General features: G+C 36.5%; 1 protein-coding gene across 1 annotated transcript in view; it reads left to right on the forward strand.

Annotated features, from left to right (window-relative positions):
- Positions 1-22887, forward strand: part of LOC127974713 (inactive phospholipase C-like protein 2) — a 46513-nt gene that overhangs the window by 13354 nt on the left and 10272 nt on the right. The window contains exons 2-4 of the mRNA XM_052578180.1: positions 4982-7468; positions 12793-12996; positions 20230-20305. Of these exons, the coding sequence (XP_052434140.1) occupies positions 4982-7468; positions 12793-12996; positions 20230-20305 (2767 nt within the window). The remainder of the gene's footprint in view (positions 1-4981; positions 7469-12792; positions 12997-20229; positions 20306-22887) is intronic.

Genomic DNA, 22887 nt, shown 5'->3' on the forward strand with positions numbered 1-22887 from the left:
GCCTCAGATGGTGGTCTGTTTCTCACGATTGATCTTGCCAAAGGCTGTTATTGGTTGTAGATGCGGTCAACGGCACTGTCATGTGTGACATGTTATTTTTGTTGCCGTCTAAAAAAATTATTATTTTTCCTAGTCAGTCATTTCCTGGACGTGTCAGTCATTCAGCATGAACAGAGGAGGTTAAAGCGTAAGATAATATTTCGACTAATTCCTCAAATGTCTTCAGTGTTTTTCATAAGCCTTGAAGAATGTACTAGGGATGCACCGAATGTTCGGCAACCGAAATTATTCGGCCGAAAATAGCCAAAAAAGCACTTTCGGTGTTCGGCCGAATAAGTAAAAAGGCCGAATAAATTTTGCCGAACAATGACGTTTTTAATGACGCAATCAAATAACCCGCGTGGAGTGATAGGCGCGCGCTTTATGCAGCAAACATGTCAGCAGTGTGGAAACACTTTAAAAAGTGTCAGATAAAGATGCAAAAACGGCCGTTTACAGACATTGTTCTGGATTTGGGAGAGCCGCTAGGTGATGGAGACTGTCAGGTGATGCACAGCGCAGGAGATGAAAACAGCTCAGAGAGTAAACTGGCTCGTACTACAGATGAGCCGCGTACAGTCTCGCTGTCTGACATGTTCGATGAGATCCTCCAAGAGAATAACCCATTTGCAAGACAGAGGACAAGCTCGACTGCTCAACAGTTAGATGGGCAGTGTTGTGCCTGAACGCGTTCATTGAACGATAGTTCATGAACTCGTTCATATTTTGGGCGAACGTGAACTGAACGTGCTGTATTACTGCCTGATGAACGTTACTGTCAACTCGTTCATTCTGGTGTCTGTGAACGGCACGCTCTCTCAGGTTAACTTCTTTCAATAGGGTGCCAGATTTCAATAGAGCCTTCCTGGCGAAAGCCCGGCTAAAACACACCGTAAACGGGTCTTAATATGTAGCGAAAAAACACCCAATCTGGCAACACCAGCCACCAGTGGCGCACAGTCGTCCGCCGCATGCGCGACGCGTCATCAAAAAAAAAAAAAAAAAAAAGGCGACAGCAGCATGTAGCAAGAAGGTGTATGATCATTTAAAAGAATTTTTTATGATGTTTATGACAATGTCGGTGAGAATGGGAGACAAAGCATTAAAGCAACAATGGGGAAATGCTGTCCCCTCAATCCTAATGTAAACCCTGGTTGGATAAGGATTCAAAATTGGATATTATATGAAGATGAAATCTGACGCATAGCTTCATTGTTAAAACTGATAAAATAATTGCTGTCTGTGATTCTATATGGGCTGTGGCAATAATTGTGAAAAATAATAGCTTGCAGCAACATATGGAAAAAAAGAACTATGAACTAGTTCATTTTTGGAACTTAGTGAACTTAGTTAAAAATTTTGTAGTTTGAACTATGAACTGAACTAGTTCATTTTAAAATTTGTGAATTGAACTTTGAACTAGTTCATGTAGAAAGTGAACTTTCCCAACACTGTAGATGGGTATCTCTCAGAAGTCCCCATCCCCAGGAGCAATAACCCTCTCGAATTTTGGAAGACAAATCAAGGCCGCTTTCCTGACCTGGCGCAGATGGCACGCAGGTAGGCTCCTTGTATGGGAAATTAATTTAAGATTTTATTTATATTTTGGATTATGGTAACACTTTATAAGTAGTTTCTATTTTTAACATTAACTAACAATGAAAAACCCTTATTAAAAGCATTTATTAATCTTAATGTTAACATTTACTAATACAGTATTAAAATTAAGTATCACATTTGTAATTTCTGAATTAAAAAGTATCAAAAGTGGTAGGCCTATTTGTTAAAATAGTTAATGCACTTATACTAACATGCTAAATAACATACTAAATATTTTTTATTATCTTACATTAACGAAGATTAATAAATACCATAACAAATGTATTGCTCATTGTTAGTTAATGCAATAATGTTAACAAACATTATAAAGTGTTACTACCTATATTTTATATGTATTTTGTGAAAATTCTGAACTATTTTCAGTGTAGTAAAATAGTGGGCCTACACTGGGTTTCAACCATTTCATTATCTTGAAGACATTGTTCGTTTTGAAATGAGCAACTGTCAGAAAACTGCAATAAAATGTTCAACTATTCTGCAAGTACTCGTCTGCTCCATGCACAAGCACCAACAGTGAGAGACTGTTTAGTGCTGCATCTCATGTCCATACCTGCAAACTCAGAAGGCCTGAAAAAGGTGACAGATTGGCAAAATAAATGGAAAAAATGCGAAACACCGCGTTCGGTATTCGGCCTTCGGCCAAGCATTTCATTATTATTCGGCTTCGGCTTCGGCCAATAATTTCATTTCGGTGCATCCCTAGAATGTACATTATGTAACAGTTGACCGCTGTTTCTTCAGGCCTCCGGGTCTCCTGCCCCTCACATAATACCCGGTCAAGTCTAGCAGAAAACACACTTTTGTGCTGGATAATTAAGTACATACACACAGACTAAATACACACTAAAACGGCTGACTGCTTGTTAGTAAACTGCTTTTCTAGCAGTATGAGTGGTGTGAGTATGAAGTTAATTACACTAGATCGTAGGATGAAAAAAAGGAGATCAAATGCATTTTAAATAATATATAAAATGATTACAGTTGTTTGAACAATATTACATTTGGTAAAGGATTTTAGAAAGCTCTTTTTTTTAGTAATGACATTGATGTTTTATGATTACTGTGGGCTTATTCCCTCCAACCAGAATTTAGGTTAACCTCCAAAGCTCAGTTCTTTCCAACAGGAAGCACATTTCCTTTGACCCAGCTAGAATAAATTTCCGGTGGACCAAAGCCATTGACATTCACATGGGCCATTACTCTCAGTAAGTGCTGGAGCGGCATCATATTGGGAGACGGTCAGATGGATGGGGCCAGATTTTGGCTTGACCTCTCAGGAGACATGGGGTTACTTATCATGGGACATTGGGAGTGCCTGTGTTTACTGACGGGTAACAATCCATTGAACTTCTGGTGTTTTGGAGCAGGTAGAGCACCACTAGGACAGAGATGTTCAGGAAATTATGTGCTGAATACTGGAGAAATGAATAGGAATTACTGAGCTTTGGAATGTTTTGCCATAATGTGAAAAATCCTTTTATGGACAGATACAGCTTAGACGTTTACTATATAGTTATTTTATGTGTAGATCCAGTTTAAAGTTATCTCATTAAAATCAATGAATGTCTGTTAATTGATGTGACTGTCACAGCTGATGCAATCTGTTATATAAGAGACTCATGTGAAACTCTGTGTTTCCGTGTCTCTTGGGGTCACGGTCCCTGGAGCAAACCATACAGTTTCTGCTCCACCTATTATTTCACATATTCTGAGCATTACACATGCTTAAAAATGGGTGATATGACCAACATATGTTATTTTGCTATTTTATTCATTAATGTTTAAATAATCTGACTCTGTTGTGGTATAATGTGCCTAGTTTCACCATTTCATATACACAAAACCATAATTTTCCCTCACTGATTATCTTTTTCAGTTGGAAATAAGTCATGTTACAGAAGGTGTGTGGGATTTAAATAACAATGTGAAGCATGAATGCCTTTTTGTAGATAATCCTATGAATTCAGCCACTTGTTGCACACTGCTTTTTTGTGTGTTTTCTTACTCAAAGTACTTTTATTTAATTGCAATTTTCCACTTTATAAATAAGTGGTTTTCACAAAATATAAATATGCATAAAGTGTCTATAGATATAATAAAGTGATATTGTTACTTGCGTGGTGTATTTGACAGCAATGCTATGAGTTTATTATATCCGAAAGAACTTGGAAGTACAGAATGTAATTTAAAGTCTGTATGTGTTTTAACCGTATATCCTAATGCAGTTTGTTTGTTTAATAAAAAAGGAAAAATAGCTGTAAGCAGATATATGAAAGAAATGGTGCCAAGAACATTTAAACTTGTATTGCATTTTTCTTAGGCCTTAGTGAAGACTTTAGTGCTCTCTCATGATGAAACGGTTGTAATTATTATTTCATTAAGCCTGGTTTAGCTCAATATTTTCCTGCCTGTAGGCTCAGGGTGTTATAAAAGTAAAGGACACGTTGATGCTCTTTTGTTCACAACACCAGCAGTGATTAGAGATGATCCAACAGGAAAATTCCAGTTTGTATTGTCATTTTAGCCATTTTGTTACTCCTTCAACATATTTGAATATGCAAATTCAGTAGTTTATATTTTAAGGTCAACATCAAATTACTGTTATAGACATTACTGGTCTTAAATATGCAAATGATGCCAGTGTTTCCCCTGCCATTATATTAGGGGGCGGTGATATTAATGTATGCTGTCACACTAACGAGGACATAAATACATGAACCACATCTCCAGAGCTGCTCTGAGAGTCCATTTATGTTTCATTTGAGTAAAACTATCCTCATGTCGTATACACACAGAAATGTAAAGGTATTCACGGCAACCTGTCAAAATTAAAGTTCAGTTTAACTCGAATATATTTTGGCAGAAATATATTACTATTGTTCAGTAGAATGTACAGTACGTAAGGCTACTACTCCTAAAATGATTAAAACCTTATTTTTAAGGAATAATCATACAGTATGTCTGTTTAAGTGTAATATTAAATCCCCTTTGTTTTCCCAAAAATAACATTTAATTTTCATTAATTAAAAGATAAATTAAATGCAAATGTACAACACAGAATTGTTACGGTAAAAAAAAAGAAAAAAAAAAGGCTATTTTGAATTTGGTAAAATAAAAAAAAATTCTAAAATAATACAACGTTTGACTGATAATTTTTCAACTGTTTGTGCTGATAACTGATAGCTTGTTTTCTGTAAATTTGGGGGGAAAAATTGGGGAAAGTCAAAATGTTATGCCTATGTATATCCATATATGTGTTTATCATATTATAGTGTAGTTATCCAGCGGTTCATTACTGATGATGAATTGCTTTATTTTCCAGGATGGTTCCAGACGTTGCAAGGAAAGGAAAAAGACAGTGTCCTTCAGTAGCATGCCAACAGAGAAGAAGATCAGCAGTGCAAGTGACTGTATTAATTCTATGGTGGACGGGTCTGAACTGAGGAAAGTACGCTCCAATTCCAGAGTCTACCACCGATATTTCCTCCTAGATGCAGACATGCAGTCTTTGCGATGGGAACCATCCAAAAAGGAGTCGGACAAGGCCAAGATAGATGTAAAATCGATTAAAGAGGTGCGAACCGGTAAAAACACGGACACCTTTAGGACCAATGGAATTTCAGATCAGATTTCCGAGGATTGTGCATTCTCTATAATCTATGGGGAGAACTATGAATCGCTTGATTTAGTGGCAAATTCACCCGATGTAGCAAATATATGGGTGACTGGACTCAGGTACTTAATATCTTACGGAAAACATACACTTAACATGATTCAGAGCAGTCAGGACAACATGCGTGCGTCCTGGGTGGGCGACCTCTTCAACGAAGCGGATGTCATTGGTGGAAAATGCATTAGTCTTTGTTCGGCCGTACAGCTGATCAAGAATTTAAGTCCTGGGCTGAAAAATGTCAAGATAGAGCTTAAGTTCAAAGAGTTGCACAAAGCAAAAGATAAAATCAGTTCTGATGTGATCAAGGAGGAGTTCATCGAAGTCTTTCACGACCTTTGCACAAGACCAGAAATCTACTTTTTATTGGTCCAGTTCTCAAGCAACAAGGAATTTCTTGACACCAAGGACCTGATGATCTTTTTGGAGGCAGAGCAAGGCATGGCCAAGGTGAGCGAAGACATCAGTGTAGAAATTATTCAGAAGTATGAACCCTCGAAAGAGGGGCAACTCAAGGGATGGCTCTCCCTGGATGGGTTTACCAATTACCTCATGTCAGCAGACTGCCACATATTTGATCCTGAACAAAAAATAGTGTGCCAAGACATGAACCAACCCCTTTCTCACTATTACATAAACTCTTCCCACAATACCTACCTGATTGAGGACCAGTTCAGGGGTCCGTCAGACATTACAGGCTACATCCGTGCCCTAAAGATGGGCTGCAGGAGTGTGGAACTTGATGTGTGGGATGGGCCCGATAATGAACCGGTCATTTACACGGGCCATACGATGACCTCGCATATTGTCTTCCGCAGCGTCATTGACGTCATCAACAAGTACGCTTTCGTAGCCTCGGAATTTCCTCTGATCCTGTGCTTGGAGAATCACTGTTCCTTGAATCAACAGAGGGTAATGTTTCAGCACCTGAAGAAAATACTCGGAGACAAAATTCACATGGATCCTCCAAACCTTGAGGACAACTACCTTCCGTCCCCTTCTGAACTAAAGGGCAAGATTCTTCTGAAAGGAAAGAAACTTGCGAGCAACTGCACCGGCTCCGAAGGCGAGGTGACGGATGAGGATGAGGGTGCAGAAATGTCTCAAACGACGAACAACGAAGGTGGTGAGCAGCAGACAGTTGTTCAACCTAAAAAGTTCCAGCTTTCTAAGGATCTCTCGGACTTGGTGACCTTATGCAAGTCTGTTAGGTTTAAGGATTTCCAGACGGCTTTCCAGAACCAGAAACACTGGGAGCTCTGCTCCTTCAATGAGGTCTTTGCCAATCGGTGTGCCACTGACCACCCTGGTGAGTTTGTTAACTACAACAAGAAGTTTCTAGCGAGGGTTTACCCAAGTCCAATGCGAATTGATTCCAGCAACATGAACCCACAGGACTATTGGAAATGTGGCTGTCAAATAGTAGCAATGAACTATCAAACACCTGGTCTCATGATGGACCTCAACATCGGCTGGTTTAGACAAAACGGGAACTGTGGGTATGTTTTACGCCCAGCGATCATGAGGGAGCATGTGTCTTATTTCAGTGCTAATACTAAAGACTCTGTTCCAGGAGTGTCTCCACAGCTTCTTCACATCAAGATAATTAGCGGACAAAATTTCCCCAAACCCAAGGGCTCAGGCGCCAAAGGCGATGTGGTAGATCCCTACGTTTACATTGAAATTCATGGCATTCCTGCAGATTGTGCAGAACAAAGGACTAAAACGGTCCATCAGAATGGCGACAACCCCATCTTTGACGAGAGTTTCGAGTTTCAGATCAACCTTCCGGAACTGGCAATGGTGCGCTTTGTTGTTCTGGATGACGACTACATTGGGGACGAGTTTATCGGTCAGTACACAATTCCGTTTGAATGCATTCAACCAGGTTTCCGCCACATTCCCCTCCAGTCGCTGACGGGTGAAGTCCTTCCACATGCCTGGGTCTTTGTGCATGTGGCCATTACTAACCGTCGTGGTGGTGGTAAACCTCACAAAAGGGGGCTTTCGGTCCGCAAGGGTAAAAGGGGTCGTGAGTACGCCACTATGAGAATACTTCTCATCAAGGCTGTAGATGAAGTCTTTAAATCTGCTGCGCTGCCACTTCGGGAGGCCACTGATCTCAGAGAGAACATGCAGGTGAGATAACGCATACCTCATTGAGAAACAAAAAGTTGTGACATGATAAAGGCTCTGGTTGAATGCAAAAAATTAAGGTGAATACTGTAAAATCATTCCTAATTGAGATTTAATTAAATTTTAATGTTTTGTAAGATTCACCCCATTCAGTATGTGCAATCTCAACTCCGCAGCAAAATGTTCAGTTTGCAGCTTGCCCGACTGTATTTCAGTTGGGCCAAATACCTTCTTTTAGTAGCAGGGGCGTGTCTAGGGGGAGGCTGGGGGAGGCAATGCCTCCCCTAGGATAAGCCCTGCCTCCCCTGAGAAATGATCTGTCGCTCTGATGATAAATTAAAACTTTACAGTGGATTGTTTTGTGCATATTTTTTTCATAGCTTGCAGATGGGTCTGATCCAACAAAAATCCAGTTTGGCGCTGTTTGACATTGCGCGCGCTTCGGGGGTACGCGCTCAGAAAAAGTGCATCATGTGAGAACAGAATGCTAATAGAAATGTGGCGTGTCCAGAAGTGTGGCAAAAAATTAGATTTGCCAACCCAAAACAGCGTATGGGATCGAAGTGCATTGACAGCTGAACAGCCTGATTTTGTCCTCGATTTCTGCCGAGGGTAGGATGTTAATAGTTTTGGTTGTGGGTGATAAAAATGTCTCCACAATCTGCTTTCGAAGAAATATCGTTGCATTGTGTGCTGCGCACATTCTATCAGCTGCAGTTCTGGCCCAGCGGGATTAATATACTGCAACATACATTAACATCACAGTTAACTCATTCACATTTTTTTGCATCTGTTTAAATCCTTACTATTTATTTAAACGTTTAATTCGTGTCCTTTTCTGACGTGTTTTTTTCTGAGCACAACGCGCGGCCCGAAAACGAAAAAGCCCTTCGAACTGTGCCTGATTACTAAGTTATGTTTTGTGCTAATACTGTCAAAACACACAAGGTTTATGTATAGACTCATATGTTTAAAATGAAAGTAAACAACTGAAAGAAACAGGTCTGAATATTAGAGGCGCGCAGGTCTTAAAGGGCCAGAAGGCTACATGCTGCCGTGTGAATTAAAGGGATAAATCACCCTAAAATTTTATTTCTGTCATTGTTTATACACTCACATGTTGTCCAAAACCTATATTAACTTCTTTCTTGTGCTGAAAGCAAAATAAGATAACCAAACAGTTGCTGGTCCACATTGACTTTTATAGTAGGGGGGGAATTACTCTGGATGTCACTGTGAACCAGCAACTGTTTGATTTTCCACCTTCTTCAAAATAGAGTTTATGTTTAGTAGAAGAAGGAAACTCATTCAGATTTTTTTTCTTCACTATTTACATTTTTGGGTGACTTATATGTTAATGAAACAACAAACACACAGAGAAAAATCAATACTCTATACTCTTGACTGAAAAACTTTAATTCAGTTGCTTTAATAGGAATCAGTGTATATAGTTTTTATTTGTATATTTGTTCATTACATTTTTTTAATGCTCCTGCTAAATACACCCCTTGTACCTGAAAATTAAGCACTTTATTTGTATAATATCTGTATTTGTAATGTTTATTTTTTGTTCTCATTTTTTAATAACAAAGATAAAATAATGACAAAGATTTTAATCCATGCACTTTGGCCTAAATATCGGCCACACTCTTTCATATTTTGTTGCCTTAAAAGGCTTTAAATAGGGAAATTAGTTTGGCTGTGATGCTCAAACAGCTTGCAAAATAGAAAAACCAACATGACAAATATCATGATAAAATCATGGTATTTCTTAAAAAAAAAAAATTTGTTCGATTTTTATTACATCACCCACCCCTGAGGGAGACCAAACCCATACAGACTCCAACCCCCCATAAAATAATAATAATATTTGCCTATGGCAAGCACCACTAATAATAAATAAAAAAATAAAACTATATTTAAAAAAAGTTATGTTGCCTCTGCTAATCATATCATTCTTGAAATTGTTATAGGTTTACAAAAATAGCTTTTATTTCAACTCTCTAAATCTCTTGACACCCTGTAGCCTAATATATTTCTAGGCCTACGTGTTTACATTTATTCATTTAGCAGACACTTTTATCCAAAGCCACTTACAACCACAGAATAACATTCAAATAATGTTCTCATACTGTTCAAATGAGCATATAAAAAAAATGTTTTACCTGCATTCACAAAGAAACTTATAAGAGGCTACAAGTAGCTCCTAACTGGCGAATTTAAGAGAAACTCCTGCAAATAATGACTGCTAATGTGTTTTACTAAGAGTAATTCACGAAGCATTTCAGCCCTAAAAGTAGCATCTACTTCTGGACAAGCTTAAAAGAAGAAACAAATTAATTAACCTCCTGTCTATACAAACGTGAAGATTCATTTAAAGAACTCTCTTGTCCTTCTCGGTAACCTACTTGTGTAACACGTCTTCTCACAAGCAAACACCTGTCAGTCATTATCAGGCAAACACCGTGATCTGTTATATATATGAATCTGTCATATCTGTTGACCTGGTTTTAACTTTTATGTGACAGCCCTATAGTCTAATAGGGGCCCTGTGCCTATCTCTGGGTTCCTGGATTAGAAAAAGATATGCATTAAAAAAGATTGTGTGTAATATAGCTTAATTTTGTGCCAATATTTTCAATTGTCTATGTTGCCCCCCCAAACAAGCCAAATGCCCCCCCAAACATAACATCCTGGTAACCCCTCTGTTTAGTAGCATGAGAAAGTTTCCTCAAATTAAACTTCAGAAAGTTGACCTTGAGAAGGAAGCACAGCTTACAGGACATTTCTCTTCAAAAGACCAGGAGCATTTGAACTGAAATCTCTCTGGCACTGATAAACAAAAAGTGCTGATTTTAATCAGCTGCAATTGCTTGACGTTGCACAACAAAAAACACCTTAAAGATCGACTGCAGACCCTTTTTTAGCCATCAGAACTGAAAATATTCTCATATATAGGCTACAGGTAGGAGATCAGCCAAATTCCTTTTAATATTTGATGTGGAAAGTGTTATGTAACACAGGGTTTGTATGTCCTGAGGCATGTGTCGATTATATCCCTTTAGAAGAGATTAGGTTGTCTCATGGATAAAAGGGGTTAGCATTACTATAACAAGAATGCACTGAGAAGATTTTGAAGTCAGGAAACAGTTTTTTTCTTCTTAATAAGATTAAACCGCAGATTGGTTTTTGGGTGGTTGCCTTCAGAATAAACAGCAATCTTGTCAGAACGACCTTGATTCATACTTCAGGATCAGTGATGATCAAAAGAATATTTCAGTGCAGCTTCTTTATATTAATTCTTTGTGGGGCTGGAAAGCTTAAAGAAATGATTTCTCAATATTTTTCACAATAAATAACTTCCGGCTAGTAAAATGTTTATAAACAATGGTCAATTATGTATTGGCTCATTTTAAATGAACATTCTGAATTGATTAAGAGAAAACATTTGATTTTTTTTCTTTTTAAATGCACAATATTTAGTTTTATAGTATATTGCCAGCAATTACAAAATGAATGCATAAATATAACTCATATCCCTAATGTTTCAGTTATCTCACATTTAAAGGCTTAAAATCAGAGAACGGAGCAGTATATGTGGTCTCTGGCTTTGGTGTTTTGTTTATTTCAGCATAAGCTATTCTGTTCATAACATGCATTAAGGGTATTTTAATTATTCTGTTTACATTGGCATTCTCGCTGTAAAAACAATTCCAGGCTGTGATGCTTCTGCTGCATTCAGTCGTAAGCGTGGGTAAATTTGTGTCTGGTAAATATTGCTGTTGCATGTCTTTTAAACTTGACGAAAAATGACGTCTTCCTCCCACATTCAGAGGAGTGCTTTTGTAGAAAACGGGCTTTACCAAAACCACTTCCTATCGCATTTCTTGTTAATGGACGTTCACTATGGGGAAGTCGGCACATTGTTACCATTGTCTTGGTTTTTGTTTTCTCGTCACCACCCACAATGAGGTCACCGGTTATGATCAGAATAGTATGCTACTATAGTGCTCTTGCTATTTCCGCTGCGTGTTATGTAAATGCATACACAGTATATTAGGTGTAGCATGCAGTATGCATACAGTACATTATCCCATGATGGAATGCACTCAACATTCCCAATGTATTGTAAATGATTTTGTCAGCCTTGATTTTTTTTTCTTTAATTTATTAATTGATTAGACGGCAAGTATAAATGTGCAAAATACTGTGTATTTTGATATTATAACTAGAAAGCATTTGCTGAATTACTCATGCAAACTGATAAGCTGATGTAACTTTTAAGGTGCAATGCAATTATATAAAATTGCATTTTAGCAAATTCTATGCACAGATGCACACATGCAGTATGTTAATATTCCATTCAGATCATGATAGCAGCCAGTCAGTATTGTACTTTGTCATAGCATTTTAAAATATGTTTGGTTATGGATGTAATATTTGGGGAAAAATCAAGTTGTGACTTTTATTTAATAAATTGTAATTCGATTTAAATGTGTTTAAAAAGAAAAAAAAAATGCATCCAGGTTTGCTACATTATGCTTCCTTTAGTTGCTGCACAGTTTGGCCAAAACTCTCTGATGATGTATCAGTGTGACTATAAAATAATTACAATAATAAAAAAAAAACTTAACGATAATGGAATCTAATAAAAATAGATTTAGAAGAAAAACAATACTTTTTAAAAAATATTAAAATTATACTACTACTACTACTAAATATATTACAATTCTAAAATAAAATAAAATATATTACTTTTGTCATGTATTTTACTGAAAAAGTGAAGAAAAATTATTATTACAAAAATTTGTAAAACGTCAGACCTTTTGAAAATTATTCTTGATGGAACACCACATGTAATAACCGTAATGTAGATTTTTTATTATTATTATTACTACTGTAAAATCTTGATTTCTCCATTTTTCAAATGTCAAACCATAGAAAACTTTTGGGCGGAAAACCACAGGGTTTCTGTTTGGTTGATAAACGCTTCTCATTTCACGTATAAGAAGATGGTTGTTGCATGTTGCGTTCCCAAAATGCACATTAAAGTGACCCAAAGAGCAGATACAGAAAGGACGGTCTCGTGAATCGCTCGCAAAAACCCTCAGAAAATGAGAATCTCGCGTGTAAAAGAACACAGCGCTATGCTTCACTTGAAGCTCACAGCGCATATAGATATTTATTAAATTGAAGCCATATTGTAATTTTGGTTTCGTTTTGATTAATCATGCAGCCCTACATTTGGTGTAGATAATATCATTAACAAAACAACTTGTTCTGTCCTGCAAAGCACACTCACTCTTTGACGTACATGTCCTCCACAGAATGCCATAGTGCCGTTTAAAGAGCTTTGCGGTCTGTCTGCGGTGGCCAACCTGAAGCAGTGTATACTAGCGCTCTCCCCGCGCCTCATCGGGCCGGACAGCAGCCCGCTTCTGCTGTTTAACCTCAGAGATCAGTATCCCACCATGGAGGCCCAGGGCCTGCTGCCTGAAGTCCTGAAGAAAGTGGTCACCGCGTATGAGATGGTGAGTGCATTTCTTTAAAGGAAGAGGTCCTCCAAAAATGAAGAAAATAAAAGGTCTTGTGTTTCCAGACCTATGTGTGGTTATTTGTTTTCACTGAAACACAAAGAGAATATTAACATAGCTGTTTTTAATAAAACAGACTGTATTCAGAGTGTTCAGGTGCCACAGAATAGCTTTGTTTGGCTGAAATCTATTATTCTGGTCCATACACTGCAAAAAATGATGTTCTTCAATATTTTTGTCTCGTTTTAGTATCTAAACATTCTTATATGTTTACATTTAGAAACATGAGAAGCAGAATGAATTTCAGAAAACAAGACTTTATATCAATCAAAACTAACACAATCTTGTGTAAGACACAAAAGTTAATTATACATTTTAATCTTTAAAAATATTTAAACCTTTTTTTTAAATGATGTTCCTCCTCAGTGCTGTTTTTTCTTGTTTTCCAGTACAAATATTGAAACTGTTTCATGTTTATATTTAGATACATTTATTTGAAGCGAAAATACTTCAGACATCGTAAAGAAAAAAAAAACATCTGCAAAGACAGATTTTTTTCCTGTTTGAGAAGCTTATTATGTTTAATTTTTATAATATTTTCTAACTCCTTTGGCAGATAATCTGTGTTTTTATGTGTTTAATTATAAACTACATCTTAAAGAACTTAAAGAACATCTTAAGTATTTTTGATTCTCACATAAATATCTTGCTTTTAAGAATGTTTAGATATTTATACTACAAAACAAGGCAAGAAAATATTAAGAAAACCATTTTGCAGTGAATTTGTGGAAAATTAAATAATTGGAAATGGCTTGGAAAACTTATTGTTGCTGAAATGTTTAATAACCAAACAAACAAGTCCATGTCCATGAGCTTTCCGAAAAATTCTGCAGGCACACACTTAGTTTGCATGATTTTATGTAACCTGACGTGAAATAAAGTCTTTTCGGATACACTGTGACTCAGATTTGATGAGTTGCGATGATGCAACCATGAATAAAGCAGGTCTGTATCCATGGGTCATGATAATGAGTCGCAACAGTTTTTGTTTTTGCTTATTTTTGAATAATTCACCATCACAAATTGTAAATTCAAACTCCTGGGAAAACTGCCCAGAGAATAGCCGTGTTTCGCGGTTTGATGAGCAGGAACAGAATGAAAGTCTCCAAGCTCTGGTTTCACGAGGAACACAACAGATCCATATGAGACCGAATTCCTCATATCATCAACATGTCAAAAAAGGGGCTTATTTATCATCGCATTGGTTTTATAAAAAGTTTGCAACAGCATTGTTCCAAAAACAAACACAGTTATGAGAATAATCACAGAAAAACACATTTTTTGGCACACATGAATGAGCTGAACGATACGCACACCCCTGAGGAAACGCTGCGCTGCTTGTGCAGTTGAACAAGGGGCTGCTGTTGTCCTCCTCCTGGTCCCCCGCTCTATAAATACCCCCTACAGTGGTTTGTCTGCCACCAAGACTGTAATTTCTCCAGCCATTAGTAATGTAATGACAGTGGGCTTGTCAGCGATGAGACAGCTGCTGCAGCTGTGCGCACATGAGCCTCTGATAGATACACCCAAAAAGATGTGCTGTGGCCTAGAGATTAAAGATCCAGTCATGGAAACCCAAGAAACATCAGCCGATTTGAAATTATTTTGCATTTTGAATTTTCAAAAGTGCAAAATTGTTTCTAGTTACTCTCTTCTCTGATTCACAGTTTCATTCAGGCTCTCCTACTCTCAAAGGCTGCTTTTATTTCTTGCAAAAAAAGCTGTAAAAAATTATAATTTTGTTGAATATTATTGCAATTTCAAAAGAACATGTTAGTTTTAATTATCTTTTTTAAATGCAATTTATTCCTGTGATTCAAAGCTGAATTACTCCAATCTTTAGTGTCACATGATCCTTCAGAAATCATTCTAATATGCTGATTTGCTCAAGAAACATTTCTTATGAATGTTGTCTTGTTGTTGTTTGTGAAAACTGTGATGCATTTTTTTCCAGGATTCTTTGATTAATAGAAAGTTTTACAAAACAGCATTTATTTGAAATAAAAACCTATTGTAACATTTTATATTATAAATGATTTTACTTTTGAACAATTTAAAACATCCTTTCTGAATAAATCAATAAATGAGTAAATAAGCAAACAAATACATTTGTAGTGTATGCCTACAAATGCATTCCCTTCAAAGCACTTCTGTTAATAATAATAATAATAATAATAATAATAATAATAAAAAAGAAACATACCAGATCATCTGTGTTGGCTCTTGGGTTCTTAAACAAATAATAAATATGTCGGAAAGATTTTGAGTGAATCGATCTGATTAGATTTTTGGATGATTTAAATGAAGAGCTAGTTTGATAGATTGTTGATTAAAATGCATTCATGAACTTTCACCAGTGTGCCATTGATCATAATTTGTAGCTTTAAGTTACTCTAAATGTGGTTGCTTCTATAATGTGTGTATTTTCTGTAGAGGATGTGAGTGGTATTTGCCTGTGCAAGCCCAGATCTGGTTCTTTCAGTGATGGTTTTGGTTGCAGACGAAGACGGCGTCTACATGGATCTAGAGGGGTGTGAAGAAATAGTTTTGACACTTGTGTACTGTTAGCGTTCCTGTCTGCATCTGTCAGGTCTGGGCGACCGTCGGCACGTGGCGAGGCCATCAGAAAGTGTGCGTTCCGACCCCACTTCCTGGAAAGTTGCCACAGCCTCGTGATCGATCTCTGTGAGAGCTTTCTGAGCACGAGCCATCAGAGAAAGACGCTGAAGCAGCAGTTCTGCTTTTTGTTTCCGTGGAATGATTATCTGAACCCAGCAAGTGACCCTGCCATGCTTTTGGCCACTTTAGGGATGTACGATTCAATTAGACTGACCTGCGGTACATGAGGACCTGTGCTGATAACAGTGCATTCAGTTAAAGTTTCTGCATCACAAGAGCCAGTCATTTACTTAAGATTCATTGTCATATGAACGACAGCACAAACTGGTTTGCGAAAATCATCATCCTTTTGTAAGAGTCACATTTCTGTACTATAACAAAACAACAAACTTTTTTTCAGCAAGATTTTTTCAAATAAATAAACTTTGTATTAATTAGTGCTGTCAATCGATTAAAAAAAATTAACTAATTAATCGCACAATTTTTTAAAATTAATCGCGATTAATCGCAATTAAAAGACTGAAACTTTTTGGATATGTAAATGTAAAATGTAAATAATTAATGTAAACTCAAGACAAAGAAACTATTTAAATTCAAAATATGATTGTTTATTGGAATTTTTGTTTAACTTGTAACACAGATTTTCTCATGTAAACAACATACCTGCAATAAACCATCAATATCTTCCAAATTAACTGTTGGCTTGAAAGCCATATTTATTACAGAAATAAAAACACAGGCATGTAAGTACCATTTGAATTTCAAAACAATCAATGCCAATAAAAAACAAAAATGATTTCCATGTTGAATTCTAAGTGGACTGCAAAAAAATTCCAAAGTATAGTCATTGCCAGTGCTTTAAGTGGGCCAGTACACACAGGTACTCAGTACCACCACTTCCAAATATAGCTCTTGAGCGTACCGCCACCTCTCCGTGCGCCCAGAACGTGCTTGTAGCGTACCGGTACGCTCATTTGGACATCTGTTTTAATAGAGGTTTTAATCTTTTACCTGCACTGCCGATTTTCAGAGTGCCCTTCACAATGCAAGCTTCCTAATTCATCCCACCCAGAGCAGAAACTACATTACCCATTCACCCTTAAGTTATACAAGTGAATAGCGCATGTGTCGCTTTTCCCACTGTTAAGTGTCAACAACTCAACGTGGCCGGAGAAGGTGTGTGAAACTCGTTGTGAGTTATACTAAAGCAAAATCTTGAGTATTTATTTTCTGATAAACATTAAAAACTGTCTGCGGAGGTTGAGTCGTCCTGCAGCCCCCGCTGGCTGCTCATTGGCTGCAGCATCTTTTTTCTAAGTTCTAAAAAAATACTGTAGACGGCAAGGCACAAATTTAGATATTCATTTATCGAATTAATCTATAGCCTATGCACAAAGACAATATGATCTTTTTGTCCCCTTTTTGTTTTAAAGCTTGATGAAGAGAGAGAGCGCAAGTTGCTGCAGCTGCGAGGAGGACAGTGATGCACGCGCACAGGAGTGATTGACAATTCGCGGCACTGTGTACAAAAAATACTCCGCTACACAATTATTTCGTTATTTTCGTTTAAGCTTATTAACGTTAGCGTTACAGAAAGGTCTGATTTACGCACTGTTACAGTCATTGTTTTTTTTTTTTTTTTAAACAATGACATTTGAGTTCATGATTTTAATGTTGCTGTTTCTTGTGGCAGACTGAAGAGTAATCCGGCAGAGTTTTATACTGAAACTTTCCGTCTAAAAGTCCTTCCTTGGTCTTATCCATATTTCTTTGCACGTTGAACACACATGGAGCACACATGGAGCACGAAGCAGCACAAAATAGCATTAAATCAGCACATTAATGATTTCTGAAGATCACGTGATGCTGAAGACTGGAGTAATGATGCTGGAAATACTGCTTTGCATCACAAAAATAAATCACATTTTAAAATAGATTCTAATAGAAATCAGTTATTTTAAATTGCAACAATATTTCACATTATTACAATTTTTACTTTATTTTAGATCAAATAAATGCAGTCTTGTCGAGCATAAGAGATTTTTTTAAAAATAATAATAATCTTATGTACCCCAAATATTTCAACAGCAGTGTACTTTATCATAAAACATTAATCATGATATTTATGCATTTGCTCTGAAGTGATTCGAACGAAGGGAGTTTTTTAATTTAATCAACCATCATTTCTACAAAACAGCCGTTGTTTCCAAATAGATTCAAGGAATTAAATGCAGGAAGTTTCAACAATTAAAGCATGACTTCACATTTCCCACTCGGTTACGTTTTGTAATCTGTAAACCCTTCCCAGAGGTCTTTGTTTTTATGATACGGGCCAGCGTTTCAAGAGTCTAAAGGTCAGAACGTGCATATGCATAATCTGCATGAATAAACTTAAACCGAGGCTTGAGACTGAGATGAACTCTGCTGTAAATTATGACATATAGATCATTTACATATATTAAATATACAGTAGCTAAAACATTAATTGTGTATTTCTAAGTGTCTTAGAGAGGGTAGAGAATAAACATGAAAAACAACTTGTAAGAAAGCTAGGTTAGCTTTATGAGTGAACTTCAGCGAGGAAAATGGCCTTTAATAAATGCAACTTCACTTTGTCTTTCTTGGCAGCATGCATCGCATACGAGAAGGTTTTTTGTCTTTCTGATGTGGTTGGTGTTGTGGCGCCGCTGGCCTGTGCTGAGACGTCGGTCTGAATTAGTTTTAGTGTGTGTCTGAATGGTCTGGCGTAATTAAATGTAGGAATCTGCTCACCTCATTAGAAGGGTGTTGGTCCACGTTCCAAAAAAGAGCGAGCATATCTGTTACATAATCTGGCCCACTTTCTGTCCTGCTGTGACTTTCCTCATTAGGCCACCATGTACTTCCTGTTTTGCATTGTAGCTGCTAATCTTACGTTATTCAGAAGGTTAAAAATAGTGCTCTCAAACCATTTTTGCGATTTTAATCGGATACAAAATAAACATTTTTGTTTGCATATTATATGTTGTGTATATGTATTTATGTATAAAGATACACACTTGCATTATATATTTTGAAATATTTATTTCCATATTTATATTCATTCATTCATTCATTCACTCACTATATATATATATATATATATATATATATATATATATATATATATATATATATATATATATATATATATATATATAAACAACATATTTTTCTGCATTATACATGCATGTGTGTATTTATATATTCATAATAAATATACACAGTACACACATATATATTATTTGATTAAATATAATACATAAATACCTTTAATTTTAGATGTGATTAATCTCATTTAATCTTTTGACAGCACTAGTTAAAAAAAAAAAAAAAAAAATCCCTTCAGACTCCATCAGGCCATTTTTATTTTATTAAATTTGTTTTTTTTTTAAATTGTGTTTTTCATAAGAGAATTTTATAAATTGTATAATGGTTTAGATTTTTAAATAATATCTGTGAATTATACAGCCACTAGCTACTGAATAATTTTTCTGTTTAATGAATATCTCTATACAGACCCATATTCAGGCTTAAATTCATAATCTTAATTATCTTCTTGCCTTTTATACAAAAGTACCCCAGGAAAGGACTTTTTTAAATTTTTATTTATTTATTACTTAATTATTATTATTATTATTATTTTAGTTTTTTTGGTGAATGATTGAAATGTCTTTTTGTTTCATAATAAGATCTAAAATTCTTAAACTTATCATCTTGCCTTTTATATAAATGTAGCAAAGGATGCTACTTTAATTGACTTTTTATTTATATTATTTATTTTATTACTATTTGTATTACTATTATTAATTTCATTTTGTAAAATGTTTATTTTATTGTATTACATTTTATTTATTTTTTTGAGGGGGTGGGGGGTGATTGCAATGTATTTATTATGTTTCATATGACCTCTGATATAATTTGCAATATTATCTAAATTAAACAGCTACTGTACGACCCATATTCGGGTACAAATTCACAAACATAACGTGTTTTCTTGCCATTTATTCAAAAGTAGTGCATTTGTTTTTATTTTATTTTTTTATTTATTTTATTTTTTTCAAACAAAATGACTGTGTTTCATATGACCTCTGATATAATTATACACCTACTAGTCTATATGACCCATATTCAGGCATAAATTATAAACAACTGAACTGTCTTCTCATCATTTAGACAGAAGGAGAAAATAATAATACTTATTTATTTTAATACTTCATTGCCATTTCTTTCTTTCTTTTGCTTTATTTTACTGATGACTGGAATGTATTTGTTTTGTTTAATATAACCTTAGGTGCAAATTCATGGATATGACATTGTGCAAAAGTAGGACACAATTTGTATTTTATTACTAACTATTGGTTGTAGGCTATTCTTTTATTTTCTGTGTGACTGGAATGTATTTGTTAAATTCTGATGACCTCTGAATGTGCACGAGTATCTGCAGGGCACAGGCCACTCCAGCACACTACAAATGAGCTTTACAGCAACCACACAGATGCTCATTAATGTCCCTTTCTCCCGTGTTCACAGATGATCCAGACCAGCCAAACGCTGCTGGAGAACTCGGACGGTGTGTACGAGCGAATACTGCAAGTCCAGAAATCAGGTAAGAATGAAAAACCGCAGAGATAAGGCAAGCGAGCGAGAGAGAGAAAGAGAAAGACACGGGGGGACGTGTGTTTCTTGGAACACAGTGGATCGACGCGGTCCTTCGATCGCAGCTCCCTCTGAAATAGACAGAAAACACAAGTACGTTCATACTAAAAAAGCTCAAAGAGAAAGAACTAATTATGCCACGCTGTGTTATATAAGGCTCATTGTGCGTTTCTCTTCACCTGTGTGATGTCCTGCTTTTCAAACGCCTTTCAAGTAGGGTTTTTTGACTCTCAATAGTGTCATTTGCTCTGTTCTCTAATTAACGGGGACTAAAAGGGGAAACATCTATGGCCTATCAAAGCCATGCAATCAATGTGACGCCACCAGCTGCACGATGCAATCGCCGAAGATCGGCCTCAGTTGCATTCACTCTGAAAATGAAAGAGAAAAGCCGAATGCAGAAGAAAGGCAGTGTGTTTTAACAAGCGTTGTGTAATTTTAAGTTGCATCTGTGGCCTTTTGAAATTGAATTGATTTTTTTTTTTTTTTTTTTTGAAGTGCACAATGTAGCTTCACTTCTGATCTCACAAATCAAATCAAATCAGATGGAGGAATCAAAATGTAATCTAAATGAAATTTAAATATAGCCAGGCAAATGGTGCTACTTCAAGTTTTGCTTTTTTTATAAGTTAAAAAATAAATGTGCATCATTCCTGCTGTGATGCATATTTCCATATCTGTGTCCGATTGCGTTCATAAAACCTTGTGATGCGGGGTGGAAACATTGATAACCATTTAGTTATGTTGCTGGGAGTCAGTGATTGGCAGGTGATCAATGCGGGAGGCTGGCAGTGTGTTTGATTGATCGCAGCTGATGGAATCTTGGCACAGGAAGCTGTTCGAGTTCATTAGATGTTCTCTCGATGAACAATTATCAGCCGCACCTAAACGCACACACTACACTTCTGTTTTGTCAAGCCAACACTAAATCAATAAGCTTGCCGATTGCTTCAATACCGCATGTCATTTTCTGTCCTGTTTGGCTTTAATAATGGCCAAATAAATCTTGATGCACAGTGGTTATTAATGCTTGTTAACGCAAGTTACACGATTACTGTTGCTCATACATCCAAAAAGGAACATTTGCTGTTCATTTAATCATCAAAAATGTAGTTTTTTTTTCTTTCTGAGCATAACAGTAAAGAAGATTTTTAACTAAAACTGTGGTCCTTTGTGATTCATAAAGGTTTGATCTTATGATGAAGGAATCATTCAGTGCTCTAGTTCTTCTAATAGTCACTGAACAGAGGAAACAATTTAGACTTGGATCGGTGATATGCGCATACATGAACTGAACACGTTTTTATGGTTTCTCATGGTTCATGTAAAAAGAGGAGCTAATGAGAAGCAGTTTATTCACTTTACATACTTTCAATGTGTAAACATCCACGTTTCACATCATTTTTGGGTGCTTTAATCATGTAATTGCATATAGGTTGCGTATATTGATTGATTGGCTAAAAAAAACGAATGAATTGAACCAGTCCAAAAGAACCATTTCACCATAAAGATTCAGATTTCCGTATTTGCTTGAGGCTCTGGATTATGAAGTTCAGTTTCTTGCACAGACCGGTTGTTTTGCTTCATAAGAAATCAATATATCATAAGGAGCCATGGGTATTCATTTTGTGTTCCTTGATATGCGTTTTTTTATTTAAAAAAATGCTATCTTGCATTAATGAATCACCAAAGACCAGGGTTTCAGATAAAAATCTTCTTTACTCTAATCTTGGATTTCCTGAATGGGGGGGTGGGGGGGGGGGGTAATATTACAACAAATATTCCTTTTTGGGGGAACTATTCTTTTGACCCTAAATCACAAATGTTAAAGTGCACAGACGTACATCCTAGCAACTGCTGAGTTGTAGCTTTAGAATGAACTATCTTTAGATTTTCTGAAGAAAGCGTGAGTGTTGCTTGCCTTTGATGCTAGAGTGTGGGTGGTTGCCAAGACATGGCTATATGCTTGCTAAGTTTTTCTGAGATGCGGTTAACATGTAAACAGCAGCATTAGATGAACTTAGAACAACCTAGCAACCACTATGAACATGCTTCATAAACATACAGAAAGAACCAATCGCAACAGCTTGCTTTCTTCAGAAAATGTAAAGATGACGTTCATCATCAATCTATCACTCAGCCGCTTCCATCTTTGATTTCTTCTGCTTAACAGTCATTTTCTACCACTTTTAATGCAGTTGAATATCCTGCGTCAGAAGTGAGACGAACCACAAAGCTTTAATTGATTTCCAGAGTCTGTGGCCACATCAAATATTCATCCTCTTTTGTCCCGGCACGAGCACACAGAGAACGGCTTTGTCTGATCTGCAGTAAACACTGTAAATCAATCTCTGCGGTTTCTTGCCTCTCTTAAGAAGCCCATCTCTGCCTGGTGCACTTCAGGGTCCCGTATGAACACATTAGTTAATGTGGATGAACGGCCCACCGGCAGCAGCTTTGCTTCTCTTGAGGTGTGTTGGAGATGGACCGATGGAGCTGTATGAGGAGCTCGGGCTGCTAACAGTGAATAGG

Source organism: Carassius gibelio, chromosome B16, assembly GCF_023724105.1.
Source record: "Carassius gibelio isolate Cgi1373 ecotype wild population from Czech Republic chromosome B16, carGib1.2-hapl.c, whole genome shotgun sequence".
In the NCBI taxonomy this organism is placed as follows: domain Eukaryota; kingdom Metazoa; phylum Chordata; class Actinopteri; order Cypriniformes; family Cyprinidae; genus Carassius; species Carassius gibelio.